The sequence below is a fragment of the Aquila chrysaetos genome, chromosome 12, assembly GCF_900496995.4.
Source record: "Aquila chrysaetos chrysaetos chromosome 12, bAquChr1.4, whole genome shotgun sequence".
In the NCBI taxonomy this organism is placed as follows: domain Eukaryota; kingdom Metazoa; phylum Chordata; class Aves; order Accipitriformes; family Accipitridae; genus Aquila; species Aquila chrysaetos.
The window spans coordinates 2,412,573-2,434,400 of NC_044015.1; the positions used below are offsets into that span (position 1 = coordinate 2,412,573).

Sequence of the window (21,828 nt, forward strand, 5' to 3'; positions counted from 1 at the left end):
CTAAATTTCAGGAAAGCATTAATTACAACTTATGAGAGATTTCATTGACGAACGTTTTGCAACAACAAGCTTGTAGTACATGCTTGGGTTTTAAAGCAAGTTTACATGAAAAGTAGGTTTAACTTTCAGCTAATGCAATGAAGCAACAAAGCCCTCTCCATAGCCTTTACATTTTTAGAAGAAATTATTTTATTCTTAATTGTCTTGTTTAGTTTTTTGCAGAAGACAAACTTGGGACAAGTATATTTTTTATGGACTAGAATAACTGCTTGGTTACTGTTGCACTTTCAAAGCAATACCTAGAGCACCAGAACTCACATGAAGTGGGAGCGGTGTTGAAGTCGACTGAGTGACCGAAGCAGCTTACAGGGATCATCACCCTGCCATGGAAGTCCTTTTATACTTGCGATGATTTGTTCATGCATGTCTCTAAAATGATTCACAGCAAAACAAAGATGGCAACAAAGATACACAGCCATGAGAGAGGGGAAAAAAAAGGAGATAAAAAACCAAGAGATCCCATCACCAAGTGCGCTCCAAACAGTAGCAGGTCAATCCCAGACTACTTTCCTAAGCATGAATGATTCTGATGTCAAGTCAGCACTTTCTACACTATCAGTGCCCTAAAATTTAATTGCCAGGGTCTCATATTCAACTTACTCTCTAATTCTACCTTTTAATGTAAATTCTTGAGCCATCAATTCAGAAAACAGAGGGAAATTTAGCAAAATGTAATTAATGGGCAAGGAACCTTTTTGTTAAGCTGAGTAGCCTTTTCAGATAGATATAAGCTTCTTTACAATCAAGCAGTAAATATTTTTATATATAGATTTAACTACCAAAATGAGGCTGCTTAAGCAGACTTGCATCAGAAAAATAAGTTAAAAACTAGCTATTACAGGAATACTTGATGAAATTTTGTTTTCCATTTCCATTTCAAACTTATTCACACGTTTAGCTTTTCAAAGTAAGCCTGGGATGGTCCCTAATTTGTGGCAGATTCCATTATTTTAAGCATGCACCGTGCTTGTGAACTGTTGTGTCTTGGTGCAGGACTTACCTTCTTTACTCTCCAGAGAGGCACAAACCAAAAATAACAGAAGCGTAAGAATCACTTCTGACTGTTAGATGCTATCACCATTCTGAGCTGCTCACTGAGGCAGCAACTTTATTACAGACAGTTGCTTGCTTCCCTTTGTACCTCTGAACACTCTTGAATACCGAGATTTTGTTTTAAGATATCACAAGGAAACAGATATATGACTAATCCTTTCATCCAAATTGTATCTTTAGTTCTTAGTTGCTACAAGCGACAAAGATTGTCCAGGATGAAGTAATTATGAAGCAGCGTGAAGTCACTACTTTGTGTACTTCATGGCTTCACTTTTACACAGAGCACGCTCAGAAGGTCAGTCTGTCCAGGAATGTGCCTCCCTGGCCTTTAAGTGCAGGCCTATTTCTACTTACTTCTTGTTTTCATAAAAAGAAATGATGTCTTCAAAAGCATTTATATCGAAATCCTCAGAACAATCAAATGAGAAATCAAGCATTGAGCAGCTGCAAAAGGAACATGTATAAAACCTAAATACTCCTTAGAAAGGCAAATATGCCTATGCAGAGCAACATGTGGAGGAGAACTGTAGGACTTGCCCTGCCTCCTAATCATGTCATAAGGCTGCAGAAAACATGAGTGCTCCTACGAATCCTTCAGTGACACAGACTGGCTGCAGAGGAACACACAATGCTAAAAGCAACATATACAAAGCACAGAGAACTCAAAAACCCAGTGGTAAATTGAACTGAGGCTATGTCACCAACATTTGGTAGTACTGGGTCTTACATAAAATAAGCTAGAGTACTGTTTTGATAATATTAAAAAGGTCAAACAAAACAAGACAGAAGAAATAAAACTTGCTATCCTTGTGGAAAGATCTAGCTGACATTTGATATATGAAAATGTGACTCAGCAATTCAGGTCTTTTCCCCAATATGGGTTACGTATGTGTTTCTCACCGATAAACTTTTTCTACTGGTGTATTTGATCTCTGGAGTTCTCCAAGGGGAACTCTGGGTCCTTGACGTACCACTCCTGTTATGAAATAATCAACAAGTTGAATTTTGACAGAGATATGAGCATAACAGAATAAAAACCCCAACAACCCACCAACTGTAAAAAGCAAAATATCTATCCAAGGGCCTGGAGTTTTTGTCTAGTACTTGAGCTGTCAAGCTAGATCACTTTGTTTCTCAAACTCCTCACTACTAGAAAGTAAATTACAGCTGCTCAGAAAAGCTTTTCAAAATTAGTATTTAATCCTGAATACTCATTTGAAACTTCAGGGAGGTCCGAGAAGACCAAAGCCAGTGATAGGACAAGCATGCATACTAGAACTAGTAATAGTTTCCCCAACTTTTACAAATAGGACTTCAAATTTGGCACAGCCTACTGGAAATGGTGCATTTATTGGAGGAGTAAGTCTGAACGATCTCAGATAAAACAGTGACAATCTCTTTGGTGTGTGAATGTTAAGCCATTTTCACAAGTCAGTTTTGTCCTTAGTACCAAACCAAAATCACATCTGGATTACAAGGTTTTGTCATAAACTAGTTCTGTCAACAAGCACTAACCAATTGTACAGTATTTGAAAGCTTTTCCAGAGCATTTTCTCATACCATACCTGCAGTCTTCTGAGCTCTCTGGCGTCCAGCTTCTGCAAAGACAGCCATTGCTCGAATAGCTGCTCGCAGAACTGCCCAACGGAACACAGCTACAGGGTCCATTCCTATCAGCTCCCGAACGTAAGCGCTGTCGCTGCTTCGTAGTAAAGCAACAATATCTGGTCTCATGTAATCCATATTTTTCTCTCTGAAATCCTGCAAAACAGGCACATTGAACCACAAGCTCTCAGGAAAGCTGTGTTTTGACGCAAGATATTAATCACTATTTAGAATAATTCATTATTCCAAACAGTTCTCACCACAGTGAGCATTATCTTCCAGTCTACACCACCAAAAAAAAAAAAAACCAAAAAAACCCTAAAGTACATCTGAGGACACATCTGATCCAGCCCATTCCCAGCAAATTTTCTACATCCTGACAAAACCTATCAGAAAGGTGAGGATTTTTTTTTTTTTTTTTTTTGGCCATCAGCGCTATCACCTACTTTTATCTGGTATTTAACTTTGCCGGCAAAGTGTCGAATAATAAAAGCAGGCTCCATCACTGGGGTTCCAACAAAAAACTTGTTCTCCTCATGCTGCTGTTTGAATTTTGCAAGTAGAGTTTGGTTGGTTGCATGTGGAAAACTAGGAATACAAAACAAAAGAGATCAGCTATTTTTCAAATACAGGTACGTTTATTGAGGTGCAAGGTGACAGAGTGAAGAATACCTACTGATCCTTGTGGAAAGTATCGTATTGTCCAAGATCTCTACACTTTAACTGAGACTTACACACCTGCTTTGCATCTTAGAGGTGGGCTTAATTTCTGGACCAAAACCAAACAGCTCCACACGTAACAGAATATTCTGAGGTTTCAGGAGTACATCAATGCTTCCTCCCACTTCACCAGTCAAGTTTAGTTAGCACCACATTAACTATTTACCACGTTTGCTACTTAATGTTCCAAAGACTTACATACATGCATTTTACTTTAATTGTAATTCCATGGTAAAACACAAAAGTGAAAGTTTCTAAGTTTGCTTAAGCCGAAGTTCAATTCTAGCATCAATTTCTATCACCACCATACTGGAGATGTTAGAAGCAAACTAGAGTGTAGATCATAGTCATAAGATGACCCGTTGCTTCCCACAACATTCCTCTCCTTTTTAAAGTGCTGTATTTTTGTTCCCTTTCACACTCCTTCCCTCCTCCCTGCCACACATTTTTTTTCAGAAGACGTTTGTTGCTTACTTGCTTTCTTCATCCAGAAGATAGAAGAGGCCAGTGGGCTTCTTGCTGATTAAGTGAATGCAGGCCACATTATCAGTATAGTCAATATTGTGCCAAGTGATCCCTTCACTCTTATATTCCTCCTGTGTAGCTCAAGAAAATTCCCTCATCAGTACAGTGCCCTGACCTTTAATGTCCTGTGGTCTAAGTGCTTAAAAGACATCCTTGAGCAGCTATGGCAAGTTGAGTTTGTTAGTTCAGGCAGCAGAAACAAAAATAAGGAAGATTTATAAATAAGAACAGAACAGCAGGCATATTGGGTCAGATCAAAGGTCCACCTAGGCAAGTCACTCAACAGCGGATGCTTGGGGTAAAACTATTTAAAAACCAAAACAGTGAAAAGAATGTTTTGCTGTGCCTTCCCAGCAATCAGCACTCTATGAACTTGGAGTTAGACATTACATCCACATCATTACGTTAAAACCCTACGTAGACATATATTGGAGGAATTTAAGTCTATTTTTCTCTTCCATAGTTCTTGTATTATGGGAAATGACAAATATTTAATATCAAGTTCCAGAGTTTCCAAATTGCACTGTCAGACGAAATAACAGAAGTTTCAAAACAGGCAGTTAAGCCCTACACAACATCAACACCAGAACTTCCCTAAGGAAGCAATGTATATCGCTGCTTAGGTTCAGAAAATTTGGAGCTCTCTGACAAGAGAATACAAAGCCCTTCTGCTGAAATGACAGTGCAACAAATGGCTGTCAGGACAAGCTTCCCATTAAGATATGGAACCAAAATATCAGTTTTTCTTAATGCTGTAAATGCCCACTGAAAAAAAACCTAATGATAAGGCACTAATGTAGAAAAAGATATCGCAAAAAATTAACTAATTTAGTTTTATGTTTAACAAAAGACAAAGAGCACCTCTCACTGTTCTATATGACGATGATGATAAGAAGTGGATTATTTTTAAGTAGGTAGAATTCAATCTGCCTGATGACAGACTGCTCAGTGTGCATGCCACATTACAGCACTGAAATGCCATTTTCCACAGACAAAAAAGTCTTTCTTTAAAAAGATATAGATATCCTCCCTGAGGGCCCTCATGCTGCAAGAGATACAGGAAATGGGTCATTCAAGGATTAAGCTTATTTAGAAAAATGGCATTAGAAAAAAGAAAACAATGTAACTATTTACTCTACTTAGCCTGGATAGCCACTTTTGTCGTAAGTTACAGAACAGGGACCTTAACATTATGTTTACATATGAAGTTTGTATGTTTGGTAATTTTCTTCTCTTTAAAATGCTTGTTTAAAGTTATCTACATGTTGACAAAATATCACATACTACAGAATGACTTCTTTCTTTCAGCAGAGTGACCTGAGAACAATACTTTAGCACAAACCAGAAAAAATCCAAGTCTAGAGCAAAAAACCCCCCAAACCTCAGTCTAGAAACAGGATCTGTTAGCTCTTGCAGCACTCAAAGCGCTCTGTAAGAAGATGATACCATCTGTGAACAAGTAAATCAATATATGCCAGTAATATCAGGATTTCAGAACTACTGCCAGTTATCAACATACAGTTGTATCCCTTAAATGCAGTCAAGTGGGAGAAGCAACAAAGACTGGTTATTAAATATTTACAAACTGACAGAAATATAAGAAACTGTTTCCCAACCATTAAAACAAAACAAAACCCTGAAACAAACACCTCACCTACAGACTTTCAATCTCAAAGTTTACAGTTTCATCTGACTTCTGTCTGGGATTGCCTGAATGTCTTTTTAGTTTCTTGCAGTCAAGCAGAAACTTAATGTTAGCCCTCTGAAGAAAGACCCCGCTATCATCAGTATACGTAGAGCACTAAATATAGTAAAGCTACAACCTTCAAACAATAACAAGCAATAATAAAACAAGATATTAAAACACAAGACTTTTGGAAATGTATTCAAGCAATTATAAAAATTATGCCATGGGGTTTTGCAGAATAGTGGCTAAGTTTGCATAATATATGAGCACTTGATAAAAAAGAAGCTTTTGTTTCAGCAACTCTAATTTCTTACCTGTTCCAATTTGAAAATATGCTGATTGAAATAATACTGAAGCTGCTCGTTTGCATAATTTATACAGAACTGTTCAAAACTGTTGGTTTCAAAGTCTTCAAATCCAAAAATATCAAGTACACCAATGGACAAACACTAAAAGGAGATGTGGAAATCTAGGTAAGCAATCTGTCATACAGTGACTTAACCCACAACAACTAACCATTACAAAAAGCACTGTAGTGTATGCTAATAGATTTTGAATATTTAACAGTTATGTCTATTCTGAAAGCAGAGATGATTAAATATTACCAAGAAATTTACCATGGACTTCAGAAGAATCACAATTTATCCCAGGTATCTGAACATGTCATCTATAGCATTGTCTGTCAGCTCTAACTACACAATCATCTATAAAGACTTGTTTTTGTGAGAAACTTACTGTAACAGATTCCTCCATGTCCTTCTTATTAAGGAGTGCATGATTAATTCGCAGAACAATCCAATCAAACAGAGCACTGTATAAAGACTTTGCCATTGAATCACGAGCTGTTATTGCCTGCAGATGAAACAATGTTCAGAACTTTGTTTAAAAACACACTTCTATTTCAGACCAGTGTCACTCAAAGGTTACAGTCCTAGCAGAGGCAAATAAAAACAAAATTTTCCTTTAATGCTAACTTCTAACTTTCCAAACATCCCTCACTAAATGTGAAAGTGTACCATATTAGCTCTTTTTAATCCAAAAAAGCAAGTTTCAGTTATTTAAAATCATTCTACTAGTGTTCTTTTACTCACCTCATTGAGACTATATGGCAAAATAAGCTTATCATTAGCAGTCACAGTTTTTCTTTTTGTTAGCACTTCTACTAGAATTTCTCGTTTAACCTTCAAAACAAGCAAGAACAAGAGTTACTGTCACCCTCAATTTCCTCAGAGAAGCCCAACCTCTTTGTCAGCAGCTACATTCATCATTCATCAATAGCTTTACAAGTTCTTCAACTTCTTTAAATTATTCTCACCTTAGATTCATTCAGATGTTTCCCTATGGTGGCAAAGAACACATCTCCACTAAATTTATTCTTGCTGAGCTCTAGGATTAGTGAGTAAACAAATTCTATTTCCATGCTATGGGCTATATTCCATCCCTAACCCCAATAATTTCACCAATTTCATCCATTTCCCCTCCCATAAGATAAATGTTGTGGAAGTACCATAAACAAGGTCTAGATATAACAAACTGAGCAACAAGATATTCAAGTAAAATGCTGAGGTAGAGCATAACAAAAAGGTGTATCAACCATTAGAGCTAAAGGGAAATACACTACTTTCAAAAGCTGTGAAAGAATATCCAACACTTCAGGAGGTCCTACTTCCAACCCTTCATCACGACCTGTAGCTTTCTTCTTGTACGTAACATTGCCCAGATAAAGAATAGCTGAAAGTATTGAAAAAATCCTAAGGAAGGAAAAAAGAATTTCATAAGAATAATGAACTCATAAGAAAAATAACACGTTAGCAGACTTAATTCTTCTTCAAGATTGTAAGCCCTCGAATACTCATCTCTTCTTGCTTCCTACTGGACTAAATGTGATCCTAACACACACAGTTTATTGCAATTCATAAACATTAACTAGCTATCAGTAACAAAAGCTTAAAGGATTCTACTTACTGTTTTTTAGTTGCTGAAAGGAAGCCAACCATCTCCATGGCTTGTTTTAATCTTTCAAAGTCATGTCGGAGATCTTCCCCATCTTCAATTTTCAAGTTATGCTGTGAAGAGAGATCCATAATTAAAGGCAAAGAACAAAGCCCAAACATCACAAGAAAACAAGCATGATCTGTTCTGCTTGCTTTCATCTTTAACACAACAGACAGACAACACTTATCAATGCATTAGTAAATCCCTGTCACAGATTACCTGATTGAGGTAGAAATAGTCTTCAGGTTGCTTGAGGTGAAATTCTTTACGCTCTTCCTCATTGACTCCAAGTAGCAAATAATAAAAGACATGGTAGTTCCTACAAAGCCAATACATTTCTGTTTCATGAAAATATAATTACTTTTCTTTTATTCTATATACTTTTGATGCTCTTAAACTCTTGCATTGATTATAATTGTGTTAGTAAAGCGTATTAATCTCTTACCTTTCATCCTTTTCTTGAGAAACCAGACGAGATTTTTCAAGCAGGTATTTTTCAACGACAGCCCTAAAGAGCCACAAAAAAATGAAAAAAGCATGAAAGAGCAAAAGAAAAGACCTCACAAAACATCAGGCAGCAACTGCCAAGACAGTTCAAATAATGAAATCTGCACTAAAATATACAAGAGAATAGCTTAGTCGCCATCTTAAATCTTAACCAAAAATTTCAGTATGCACTATGTTATAATTGGAACAAAAAGAAATACCTGAGAAACACCTATCTTCAGTGCTTGGTTTTAGTAGACATAACTGGAAAAAGGCAAAGCTAGAAAAGTGCTGATGAAAAATAGTAAGCAGAAAGAAGATATGCAGAGTGCTAACAATATGTTACCTACTCTGAGATTAACAGTTATCTGACAAGGAATACAAAGACTACAAGACCTGAAAAACACACTGGATAACTGTCTGATTCTCCATCTAACAAATTTGCTAGGTTTTTATGGCAGTATATATGTCAGCCTAAAACGGAAGCCAGGCAGACAGAAAACCCCTTACAATTTGACACAGTATCTCCTAAATGATAATCTAAACTCCTTGACATGGGATACAATGTATGAGGCCAAAGTTTGAGCAGCTGCTTCTCATGCTGAAGGCAAAACAAATGTATTCAAATTGTACCAATCGCCTGAGCTAGTGCGACTTCATCTGAAAAGATGCCAATTTTGTTCAGAGTAACACTCAAAGCCAAGTGTGGTACAGAGTTCCTAGTCATTTATGTTATTGCCATTTTCTAAACCGCAAACACGAAGACGACCCAAAGGAAAGACACACTGGAGCACAAAAGTCAGTGATAGCTAGTGACACTCCATAGTGCAGCAAACTTCAGCTTCAGGCAGAATTCCATACCAGTCTTATGTATTATGGCATTGCACCTAAACTAGCACAGGTACATCTTTATAATATGTGTGACACACTGCTGTGAATTTTGCAGATTCAAAGCATTAAAAATTTAAGAGGCATTTTACAGAGCAAGATCCAAAAGAAATTATTTTATGGCATGATGTTAGACAAGTAACTACACAAGTATTTGCACACAAATTACCAATATCACAGAAAATTTTTGGGCAAAATTCTTCACTTGAAGTGAAAGTGCCCACTACTGAAGAAGAGCGAAGCATAAGTTTTGATTAATATTGAGGGACTACAGTAATATGACATTATAGCATCTACTACAGGGTGAAAAATAGAAATAGAATCCTAAGACTCATCTGTGACTATCGTATATATAAAAAAATAAATGTAGTTATAGAATATTTCATGTTTGACCTTCAGATAGAAGCACACAATTTCAATTAAGTCAAGTAAAATCATAATTTTACAGTCTTCTTTATCTCTATAACTGGTGTTTAAATTGCTTCTTTAAAATGGCTTCCCCAAATCTATTTCTCTTTTCTCCAACTCTCCTCTTAAAAATTCAGATCTTCTGTTTTTAATTGCAAAATGGAGAGAACGATGAGCGTTATGAAAAAAGCCTTCATTTAGCATGAAGGTAAAGATGCAGCAGCAGTCAAATTCTTAACCTGGTGTGGTTGTACAGCAAGGTAAGAATATTACGTGTCACCTGATTATTCCACAAAGCTTCAGTTAAGAGAGTCTTGTAAACTCCACAGCAGCAAGCTATTCTCACATGAGAAGAGCCTCAATAAGGCAGCAATTTATATACAGCAGAGTCTTCACCAATTCCTAAAAGCACAGAGATCAACCCCAGAAGAACCTCATACCGTACTTACCCTCGCACAATACCATTCTCTAAATAGTTGACTTGAATAAACTTTCCAAAACGACTGGAGTTATTGTTATGTGCTGTTTTTGCATTTCCAAATGCCTGTAACAAAGCAAAATGAGTTAATTTGCAATTAAACAAACTATACCAACACATAGGTTTTCAAATTCTTCTTTGTTCAGCCTCCTGTTAGCCTCCAGTATAAACTCAAAATACTATGGAAATGGCAGCATACAGATACCAAAAAGGCAGGTTAGGCAGCTTCCACTCTTCCTCACACATCTATATCCATCTATTATTTGCCCCATGCAATATTATTTGAGGTACTGAGGGAGAGGAATAATACATTTAGATATTTCTCAGAGTACAGGAAAGGTAATCACAACTAGAGTGCACATATCAGCCTCAATCACTAACAATTATGACCTTAGAGAGGATATTCAGTAGGAAGAGGACAGCACAATTACCACGAAATTGCCTCTCCCATAGAAAAGCCACAAACTATGTCCTATTCCCTAATGTATTGCTCCCACTCAAAAACTTCACAATAAACACAATTTTTCTTTCAGTGAGAACAGAACATTAAGATCTCATTTATGAAAGTTAGTCCATGAATTTTCCAAGTTGTGTACTCAAGAAACAGGAAAAAGACAAACAGAAAAACTTTGGTTTACAGAACCACGTCATACTCCTTGGCCAGCTAACTCCACTATGCAACACCCAAAAATGTAGTTTCATTACGAGGTGTTAGGAAAGGGGAAACAACAGGTATGGCACAAATCCTAATTGTGCATCTTTAATACTTCTGCCTGTATCATGAGCCCTCTGATAGTTGCTAGCACACACATACCACAAAATATCCTCTGCATGAGCCATGCTTAAGAACTATAAAGATAACTTATTACACCTAAAAGTCCAGTAGAATTAGTTATTGGGAATGTCCTTAACTTTATCGACTCTTAACTATGTGTTCTTAGGTTAAGAGAAACTTGTCACCCTTCTAACATGCAGGAGGCAATCCAGCATATAGAGAAGAAACCCTGTGTAAAATGCAATTGTTTGGAAAAATACACTGCTTGGTGTAGACTATCACCAGCAATTCCTGCCACAGATACTTCCTCTTAAAGCTCCAAGCAATTAAGGCCTCCATTAGGAAATCCGCCTCCCCTAATATAGAACATTCGTGGAATGATTTCACAAAAAGGCCACCCTCTTCCTCCACACACACACATCCGGAGTATGATGGACATGTGCATACTGTACACAACATAGAACTAAACTGTTTATACATAAAACTGCCCAATTATGGTTTATATCGTAGGGGAGTACTGTTTTCATGACAGTCATATTGTCTGTATATTGAAACTCTTCCCTTCTCTCTCTCTTTTTTTTTTTTTTTTTTTCTCCAAGCTACCTTAAGGGTTGCAGCTGCACTGCAGTGTGACACCTGGATCACTCTTTCCAAAATAGGTTCTCAAAGCTCTCTTGCAAGTAGATTTCTACTGCCAGCTGCCTAGCGTTCAGAGAATCTGGGAAACTTCTTATGAACTGGGAGAATGTCCATAATTCTTCAGACAACTGTTATCTCTGACCTAGAGGAATAAGCTAAAGGAGCTCTTCCTGTGCATGGTGAAACCCCCCAGGGTGATTCTACTGTAACTTCAGAAAAGTCAACGGGTTTCTAAAGAGAGAATATTTGTGTCCAGCAGTGCTTATAGATGACTGAGGCTGAGTATAGCCTTCTAATTTCTAGAGATCATGCTACATGTGCTATAATCCAAACAACATCCCCACTCAGATTTTTCAAAGCAAGCATTGACCACAGTCATCAATATCTTTTTGTAGCTACTACCTAACAAGTTATCATCCAGATTTTTTTTAGCCCATTTTGCATACATATGCATATTAATGTATGCATAAAATCCAGGTCAGCTCCTTACAGTTACCAAACACCACCAAACCAAAAGTGGAAGTCCAGTAACATCCGCACAGCAAATTGTCTGCTTTGTAAATCAAAAAACCTATTCCTCTCCCACCAACAGTGGCTCAGCTGTGGCTCTCTGAAGAACACCATTCAACTTCCTATTTAGCATATTAAGAAATCTGTTATAGTGAACTTTGCCAGGCTGCAGAATTGTGAACTTGCAAATTGATTCTGGAAAAACTTCTTTTTAGAAAGTTTTCTAACTTAAGCCACCAGTTAACTATCAGTTTACTAGTTATATTCAAGAATTCAAAACAGAGTAGAGCTAAATTTCCCATATTATTTTTTAATAATAAATATTTTGGCATTATAGAGTTAAGAAATCCCATAACCCAGGCTTCCTGAAAAACTTTTCTTAGTGATTACTCATGTGAAGAATGAATACAGTTTAAAACTAAAGGCTCTTATGATCTCATGCGTCTGGTATTTAGTCAAAGCACACAGCAAATTCTTAAAAGCTGATCTAATATTATCAGTTTTTAGGAAAGTTTTCATGTACTGAATGGTTTTCTCATAAGAGCATTTAACATCTACAACTTTTTAAAGAACATTCCAAGTCACTTAACATTTTGGGTGGGAATTTTTTTTGGTAACATTTAACTTTAAATTCTAATCACTGCTACCATATTCTTCAATGTACTTTGATGAGTTAACTATGTAAGAAGTGACATTCCTGTCTAAAATCAGAAAGGTACAAAAATTTGAAGTGTTAAATATTTTGGTATTTAGCATTTAGATATCTTTAACCTACTGTAGGTTTATCCTAGAAAAAAAGGATTACAAACAAGAATGAAGGTCCCATATTACCTAGCCATTGCTCTGCATGGAAAGCATCTTTCACAGATAATTCTAGCCAGGTACTCCATACATAGCTCAAATTCAACTAAAATTATCTTCCTGGTTTGCCTTTACAGAGAGCCATCTATGCCTTCACAAAATAAATTCAAAAGATGTGAGTGGACAAGACACTATTTTACCTAAAGAGAAAGAATAATTTCTATAACCAAGCCAATTTACTGGTTTTCCTTGTGAGTCCATGAGGAGACAGATAAAAATGAAAAACTAAAACTAAATCTCTTCAATGCACAACACCAGCTATATAAAAAGAGGGTGAGTCAAAAATAGCAGACCAAGGCCTGCAGGAATCAGAGTTGGGATAGCCTATTCTGGGAGTCAGGAAGTCATCCAACCCATCCTCTTACCTTGAAATGCAAGAGTCATAAAATGGAGTTGGCTACTCAAAACTCCTACAACCGTGACAGCTTTAAAAGTATTTGGAAAAATGCCAAATTCTCCTTTTATTTGCTGTAAAAAGAAAATCCCAAACCACACACATGTCCTATCATCTACCTCAGGAACACAGCTAAAAATCTCATTTAATTCTTTCGTAAGAATTGCAAAAATCTGGAAAAGCTATCAGAGTTTCTAAGTAAACCACTCTAATCCATGGCAGAACCACCATTGCACAGACCAATCTTACTGTGCCAAATGACACCAAAGACTCTAGTTACACACCCTGGAAAAGGAAATGACTGCTTCAGAACTGAACTCAGTTTAGTAGTGGTCTTCACAAACATGCTGCAAAATATCCTCTCATTAACACAGAAGTTGCAGTGTTCAGGGTAATTTTGCAACTCTGCGTGCTGTATGATGTCCTGGAAAAGTCTAAGCAATCCACATGATAAGACTGCATAAAAGACAAGGTGATTTTTCCCCAAGAGACATGTGCAGCAGGGAAAAGTATGCAACAATGCATTTCCACCAAAAAAAACCTAGTAACATCCAACCAAATGGAAAAAGGAAGTTCCATTTCTCCTCTGATTATGATTCTTAAAACAAACACATGCAGATAATAGCCCCAAAACAACTACTTTCCCTTAAATAGAACAGACTACACCCACTAAATATATATGCAGACTTTTATGGCAAATACAAATGAAAACCAGAGTTGAAGCACCACTCAGCTTAAGTCCTTCTTATACCAAAACCACAAGCACAATGGGACTGTAATAAAGAAAACAGAGCTGATGGCAAATTGCTTTACTCTGTCTTCCATCAAATGGTAAAGCATGAAAGTTTACTTTCTACAATGAAATTTAACAAGCTTTTTAATATGCTGAGTTCTAGAAAATCTCATCCCCCCACCCACCTGATTGTGCTGTCAATATTAATTAATTCATATTTACAACTGCCTTTTTTAGAAGACCACCTAATGAATGCTTCCTGTTGGACTTTGCATTTTATTTGGGCCTTAATTCTTTTCAAAGAATGGTGCAGTGCCATTAAGAAACCTTCAAGAACTTATCCAAATGGAAATAAGCAATGCTTTTCAAAATAATACATGAAAAACTTATGACACCCCCAGCATTTCCATCTGTCCTGCCTCTCCTCAGCTTCCATTTCAAGGGGAAATGAACTTTCAGCACACTAAGCAAGTAACTTCTGTAATAAACTCAGGATACTAAGGGTTACAATTTAACAACAGACAGCAGGCCAACAGGAGCTTTGCTGCCAGAAGAGGAAGCTCCAATTCCCTCCTACATGTCCCTTGCCACATGCTCCCATCCTCTCGCTCAATTTTCTGCCACTTCACTAAATTAATTGGCTCGAAGAATCTGATAAGTTAACTTTATGTCTCCAAAACAAGTTCAGAGTCTTTGATTGCACACCATGCATTTTATAACTGAAACATACATTTAAAGACATTTTTCCCTGATGAAAGGAAAACACAAATTTCTTGGAAGCTTCTTAAGTGTGTATGGAAAGGTTTAATTCTCTTGTTCGAGACTAAAATAAACAAAAGTTTCATTCACTATTCCCAATTTGACCCAAATAATAGTTCCCAAATGTAAATTCCTTCTTAGGACTTCAACCGTAAGTAAACTAAACTTAACAGTCAATACAAGAAGGCAAAACTCCAAGTCAGGGAACTATACTTAAATCACTAAATTTAGAAGAGAATGAAAAAGTCAGGAGTATCTTAAAACAGAGCCTATCTTTATCTTCCTACCAGTTTTAAAGAAACTGCTCTTCACTAGAGATGATCCACGTTAGCCTGGAGAAACAATTAAAAAAAATAAAATAAATCTGAGAGCAATTCCTATACAGCTAAGGCAACTGTATGTCTCATGAACTGTTAAAAACCAGCACAATACATGGGTTTAGGCTGTGCTGCAGCATCATGAAGTGCCACGGAAGCAGCCAGCCGTTCAGATTCTTTTTCTCTAGAAAGCTCCAAGCAGTGCCAAACGTAATCAGAAGTAGCACAAGTTACCTCTGCTTATTAGATCCCTGGCAAGGAATCTTATGAACAGCTCAGACTCTGGTGCAGAGTTTGAGCAAGAAGCACTGAGGATCAGAGACTAACCCATGACCAGCTTTCCTTTCACTAGCGCATGTGACAGCAATTGTGCTAGCACTACATTTAATTTTTAACTACACTGTCTCAGTCTTATGTATTTCATTTCTCAGATGTTTGAGAAGGTAATATCAAGCCACATTTAAGGTCAAATCTCCTTTCACGGTATAGCTGTAACTCCATTTTTCCACGTCTAGAAATTGTGAACAAGGAGCCAAAATATTAACAATAGTTTATCTTCAAATTACTTACAGATTCGAACAGAGATTAGTTAGCCAACACAGAAAAAGTATTGGGTGAGAACTATGTTTCCAAGTTCACTAAGTATGTGATGATAAAATTATAAATCCACCTCCATAACACACTAATAGTGCTCACGTCTCTGTGTTAGAAATGTTTGCTTTAAATCCTTGAACTTTTACAAAAGGTCAGCCTACAAACAGACACATTTTACTTAGGTGTCAGGAAATTAAGAGGTCACTAAAAAGGGGAAGTTCTGAACCAAAATGCAACCAACTTTTACATCATAAAAGTCAGCGAAACAGACTCCAGTCAAGAGTACGTTTTAATCTTTCATGAGGACTCAAAATAAAACTTCAAAATTAAACAGAACATTCTCAAATAGTTTAGGCACACTACAAAACCGTTCATATGAAAAAATCCCCTGAAAATCCATTTAAGAAAAATTCCCTTGTACCACTTTAGTTCCCTTAAGTAAAAACCCAAATGAGTCACCATAGTTGGATTTAGAAGTGACCAACTCTAACAGAGGAGTTTGTCATCAGTTTAACTTCCACAAAGCAAAGTAAGCTTTCTGTGCATTCCTCCCCCAGACCAAGCTTTGACTTGTTTTTTTTAAAATTACGCTTAGTGACTGGAATTGCACAAGAGCATCCATATTGGGAAACATGGAAGCTTCACTGTCAGCTGAATCCACTCTGCTGTATCCAAAGTAGGACAGCTTGATTCTACTTCCCTATGTTCTAAACCTACCATAGCATCACTTTTTGATGTGCACTGAAGTTATGTAAACAGAGAAGTATATTCCCATTATTACCTTAAATAGAGTTGTGCCAAAATCACAGGTACCCCAGTGACTTATTTCAGCCTGGAGAAATCTTAGCCTCTGCAAGTTTCAAAAAGGTTTCTTTCTCCATAATTTCAAGTCAATGAATAATACTTTTAACACAAAAACAAATATTCAATTCTGAAAGATATTTTAGGATTCAGATGTTCCTACATTTTTTATATTTAGTTGTCATAAATGCTTTTATCTTTTACAGTATTTGGGAGGACAGGTTTACACTGAATCAATTTGCAACTGACAAACACCCTCAAAGAAGTAGAAGAAGAAGTTTCTCTGAGAATTTCAGAAAAGAGCCTCGCATTTTAGCCAATATGTACTCCAACAGCCATGTTAGAATCCATTTGGCAAGTTTGCAAACTAAACTTTCAATCAGTCATCATACTTATAGCTAGCAAGACTACTTTCTCGTGAAATGCATTGCTAAATGCTCAGTGGAAGTCTGAAGAAGTTGCAGTACTTATGACAACCAATCTTACTGTAGAAAATCACAAATGTCTCTTCATTAACATTCCCAGACATACACAACATTTACCTGTGACTCCAGCAAAGTTAACAATTTTAATTTTGAATCTAGGGCTATGTGCACTTCTCATTCAATGGACAAACCGCAACACAAGATTTCACACCTCTACCTGGTTTGACGCAGCTGTATCATGTCCAGTAGATGAGGATCTGAAACAGTTAATTTTATCAAAGGCAGAAAGATCAGCTGATCAAACAGTGCTTTCCACAGTGACCCCTTCCTGTTTTCTGTTTAGAACTGCATACTTGAACTCCAGCAACCAACAAACCTCAAACAATTTTACTTCTTCTTTCAAGCAGCAGAAAGCAAAGCAAAAAAGAACTTGCATATATTCCTCATTTGTTAAAGAAAAGCTTTCAAATCACATTTATAAATGTATCACATTTTAAAGTTTAACTTCGTTGCTTTTTCACATTTTGTCTAAAAGATTAAAAAAAAAAGCTTAAATTTTTTTTTAATGAAAGTGTTGTTACATTTGAGAATATTTAAACCTAAAAATTACAATGGCACTGTTCAATCTCCCTGCTGTTGAAGATTACGGGTGACCATTAAATCCATCCAAGCTTTCAGTTTTTCCTTTCAGATGAGAAAGTAAAAAGGAGAGGTTGAAGTCTAAAAGATCAGTTTAAGTTTGTCCTGCCGTCACCTAACGCAAAGCAAGCTGTACCCCCTCCTCACGTGTTTAGTTTTGCTTTCTGTTGGAAATGCTGTAGTAATGAAAAGCCAAAACCAACTCACACTTTCTCCCCAACCAACAATGTTGCTCTCTTCAAAACAAACAATTGTAGAAAGGAATTAACTCCCTCAAAAAGTGAGTTCATAAAAATGCTGCAGGACATGCTTACACACAAAGGTACAATTACACTAAGCAGTTAATGTTCCAGTGGAACAATCTTTTTATGAAAACATTTACTTACAATTTGATTCAAATGTCATCAAAACTTTAAGATGCAAAACACAGGTAACCTCTGTCCCAGAATATTAGTGTTTAGTGGTGGAAAGTTAAGTCAGAGATAAATTAAAAGCAACAGGAAGTCAACTGAACGGAAGGATGAATTAAGGAAAATCAATTAGAAGCAGTTGAGCAACACAGCCAAACACCAGTGCAACCTAGTGATATTTAAAGCCTAAACTGAGTAGGTGACTCAAAAGTAGTACTCAACAGCAGTTATTTGAAGTTTTCAAGACACAATTTTCACAGAAGGCAATTTTAGCATAAATTTACCTCCAGAACTGGTCCAGCTCCTAGAATAGTTCTTTCCACACCGCTTGCGTACCCTTTCTGGCTCAGTGCCGTGAGGCAGTGAATTAAGAAGTTTGTGCTTTGAGTTTTCCCAGACCCACTTTCACCTGATATAACTATGCACTGATTAACCTGTTTTTTAAGCATTGTGTGATAAGCCACATCAGCAATGGCAAAAATATGAGGCTCCAACTTGCCAAGTTGATGATTCTCATACATCTTGACATATTTAGGATTATAAATGGGCAGGAACTTGAAGGGGTTAATTGCAATCAGAATACTTCCTGCGTAAGTATAAATTTTGTGTTTTAGAAAGCGACATTTGAGATTCTCTAGGATTGTTGTCTCCGTTAAGCTGGGGAGATTGCACAAGTCATCAAAGTCCTCCTGGTGCCATGGAAGAAAACCCCTTTCAACCAAGCGTCGAGCATCTGTCTCCTTGGAAAGCAACTGCATCTGGACATATTTGATGGTCCCATCAGTGTTCCTTTCTTGCAAAAGAAAGTAGTACCCATCCTTCTGCGGATGCTCATCCTGAGCACGACGAGGCCAAAGTAAAACCCTATGAACAGGAGAATCATTTATATCAAGTACCCATTCTTCGCCACCTGATTCTTTCACTTCCACGAGCACATAATGTTTCGAGACATCCAGGTTTAAGGTATTAATCACATCCTTGATGACATCTGAAGATGTGCTGTCCTTGGTTGCTGTCACTTTGCAGCAGGGAGCACTTTCTGTTGAGAGTTGGGGGTAAATATGAAGATTATAGGCTGCCTTTGCCTGGCAAACTGCACTGTCAGCATCTTTAAAACTCATTCTGTCCCCAAATGGGCTTCAGTCTTCCACGCCTGCTTAATATGCAGTGCCCATCGTCTGAAAAAAAAAAAAAAAAAAAAAAAAAAAAAGAGAGAGAGAGAAGAAGAAAAGAAGAAAAAAGTCAGGTGTTAAAAAAATGTGTACAAGAGGTATTAGGGCAAGGTATTATTTTCTGGAGGATGAGAATAAAGCTATTAAATAATCAAATTATTAAAGAACAAATGCACTATTTATGCACCTCAGTGATAGTATTTCAGTCTGTTTAGCCTATCCCACGGAGTGGATAGCTGCCACAAAATCTATCCTCTTTTCACTTTTTCTTCTATTCCCATGCCAACCCTTCCTCCCTGTTATGGCAGCACAAGCATTCATACAGCCACAAAGCAAACTGAACTGGGATAAATGTTCAAATTAAAACTCCCTGATTTCCCCAGGTTAGTTTTAACCCAGATAATTTCCCTGACCTGGTTCACTGTATGGCTACACAAACATTTTTTCATCCTCCCACATAAACCCTCCCTTAAAGCTACACAAACAGCTTGAGGTAGAAACAGGGCCTGATCACTTCTTAAATCAGCAGGGACAGTTTAGAGCAGCCATGAACTATGGCAGAAGGACCAGTGCACAGCTGCAAGGAGAAAGATGGTTCTGACACTGAGATCCACACTTTTTTTTTTTGTTTCCCCCAGCTGACGTCTTTTCACAAAAGGTACAAGACAGGTACAGTATTTACCGCCACTCAACATAAGGAAACACTGCCTATAGCTGACCAGCAAAAATACTGCTGTCAACTCCTTCTAACCCTGCACACTGTAGTTATTTCTTGAACACGCATAATTTACCCAGACAAGAGACTGCTAATTTCACTTGAGTGAACCACATCCTTGCTACAGAAAGGTTTGAACGTGCTTTTTATCTTCCATTTTAGGCAACAAAGTAAAATTAGTCTTATTGCAACTACATTTCAGTTAAGCTAACAAGATACCAAATAACCCACACATTCACAAGCCTTTATACCTATCACATCAACTATTTCCTCACTGGGTTTCAGGAATCTCATGCATGAGTCTCCAAAAATCATTGATTCTGATTGCTTTTTCCTCCTTTCAACCCTGATGCAGGCCAGCAATCTAACTTCAGTCGAAGATCAAACTCACGGAAATCAACCTCCTCCTTACTGCCAAGTCTAAAAGTCTCTAGACTTAGTAACATTCTGTGCCTTTGCTGGTGATTTTTTTTCTCAACTGCAATTCAGTACACCCAGATTCCCAGGACTAAGCTTGCTTACGTTGCTTTAGTTCAACAGTTTACTAGCTTATCAATGGGTAGTAAAAGGAGAAGGATATTGAAGTACCCCCTTTGTTTTAACAGTCTGTAATACTTCATACCCAGAATATCAATTCAATTTTTGTTTCAAGAACAAGGTGTTCTAATTACACACTTACATGCTGAATATACATATGAGGAAAAAAAAAAAAGGCAGAAAAATGCCAATGAAGTTGCTTTTTGCCACTAAACAACTGCACAGGAACTTGCATAAGACCACAGAGAGCAATCATTTCAAATTAAAATCAGTAGAGTTGGAAGCATTTAGCTGCCACTTCCACTGCAAGTAATGAATCACTTCACAGAAACATATGACATAGTTCTGCCTCATCAACAGCCTCAGAGCAGAGAACTGTGCTTTAAGGGAACTCTGAACAGTAAGCTTACAGAAGACATTGTTATGCAAGCTGGATAATTCTTAGTGGCTACTCATCAAAAGGAAGGCTGAGCAAGCCACAGACAGCAAGACAAACCACAGCACATCTCTCATCAAGCTGTATGATCCCTCCGAGAAAGTTGTTTTTTTTTTTCCCCATTAAATTTCATTCTTCATTCATTAAGGACAGCTTATTGCAAGAACTTGATCATAGAGAAGGATGGACCAGTGAGCTCAAAGTCCCCTCTCCATTTCCTATAATTATCACTGACCAGTAGCTAATAAGTCTGAAGTACCTTTGAAGTAATTATGCAAGTGTAAAGCATTCTTAATGTACAGAAGCTCAAACACCTTAACATATAGTAGAATCTACAGTAGACTGCTGCTCATGGGGAAGATGAATCTGGAGCACAGACAGAAAAAAAGAACAGTGACCATTTTCCTCTCAAGTTAGCCAGCCAGTTCAAGGGACACAGTCTTGTGCAGACTTCCTTTTTTTCCCCCAGCAATTAGTTTCAGACACACAGTCTGGTACGATAGAGGAAGTCCCCTCAGTAAGCACTTTTGCCAAAACAGCACCCTAAGAAATGTGGCACCAACTTTTTGCCCACACAGAAGAGCTGAACCTAGGTGCTGACCTCTGACTTTACTAATATACATTTTCTAACCTCATCTCACGTCAGCTACCAAGATATATCTGATACATTGCTCAAGACTCCTATATCACAGTTTCCAAAGAGGAAACCGGAACACAGATGGCCTCTTCTCTACTGGTGAAAAACCCAGGCCAATTACAGGAAGCAACAATGCGATAGCTGGTAGTGTCTGCTCAGGTGTGTACAACTGAAAAACTAGAAAGACAAAGACCTCTCATCCTGAAGACAACAGATTTCTGACAAAGCAACATGCAGACATCGACCTTAATGTATTTATGCCATATACAGATTTCTAAATTATGCAGTCGTCATACAACTTGATAGAAGTTCAAGCAGGCTTCCATCACTCTATAGGAATGATTTGGAAGATAATGTACAGTAGAAAGAACTTGCTGAAATATGATTTCAATGCACAGTCACGTCAGCAGTAAACAGAAAGACAGTCAGCATAACACTGCCCCATTTCAACCAGATGTGAAATCGAGACACTACTTGCTTGTTTTCAACAGCATTGAGCTTTAAGACTGCTCTTTCACTCAACAACTTAAAACAGATATGCTACTTTGAATCATTTACTACTGATTATG

The 21,828-nt window shown here is 37.3% G+C and overlaps 1 protein-coding gene across 19 annotated transcripts in view; it reads right to left on the reverse strand.

Annotated features, from left to right (window-relative positions):
• Positions 1-21,828, reverse strand: part of MYO9B (myosin IXB) — a 45,402-nt gene that overhangs the window by 16,521 nt on the left and 7,053 nt on the right. For 14 of the 19 annotated variants that reach the window (XR_003925966.2, XR_003925965.2, XR_005933692.1 and 11 more), the window contains 15 exons: positions 18,047-18,940; positions 9,877-9,971; positions 8,091-8,153; positions 7,865-7,964; positions 7,616-7,716; positions 7,272-7,401; positions 6,742-6,831; positions 6,386-6,502; positions 5,965-6,099; positions 3,913-4,034; positions 3,165-3,306; positions 2,679-2,874; positions 2,014-2,089; positions 1,468-1,557; positions 319-429 (listed from right to left, as the gene is read on the reverse strand). Coding sequence is in view for 13 of the 19 variants with exons in the window: in XM_030032338.2 (XP_029888198.1) it covers positions 319-429; positions 1,468-1,557; positions 2,014-2,089; positions 2,679-2,874; positions 3,165-3,306; positions 3,913-4,034; positions 5,965-6,099; positions 6,386-6,502; positions 6,742-6,831; positions 7,272-7,401; positions 7,616-7,716; positions 7,865-7,964; positions 8,091-8,153; positions 9,877-9,971; positions 18,047-18,883 (2,405 nt within the window). In the remaining 6 variants the exon portion in view is untranslated. The remainder of the gene's footprint in view (positions 1-318; positions 430-1,467; positions 1,558-2,013; positions 2,090-2,678; positions 2,875-3,164; positions 3,307-3,912; positions 4,035-5,964; positions 6,100-6,385; positions 6,503-6,741; positions 6,832-7,271; positions 7,402-7,615; positions 7,717-7,864; positions 7,965-8,090; positions 8,154-9,876; positions 9,972-18,046; positions 18,941-21,828) is intronic. The other 5 variants (XM_030032342.2, XM_030032340.2, XM_041127885.1 and 2 more) reach the window with 3 other exon arrangements.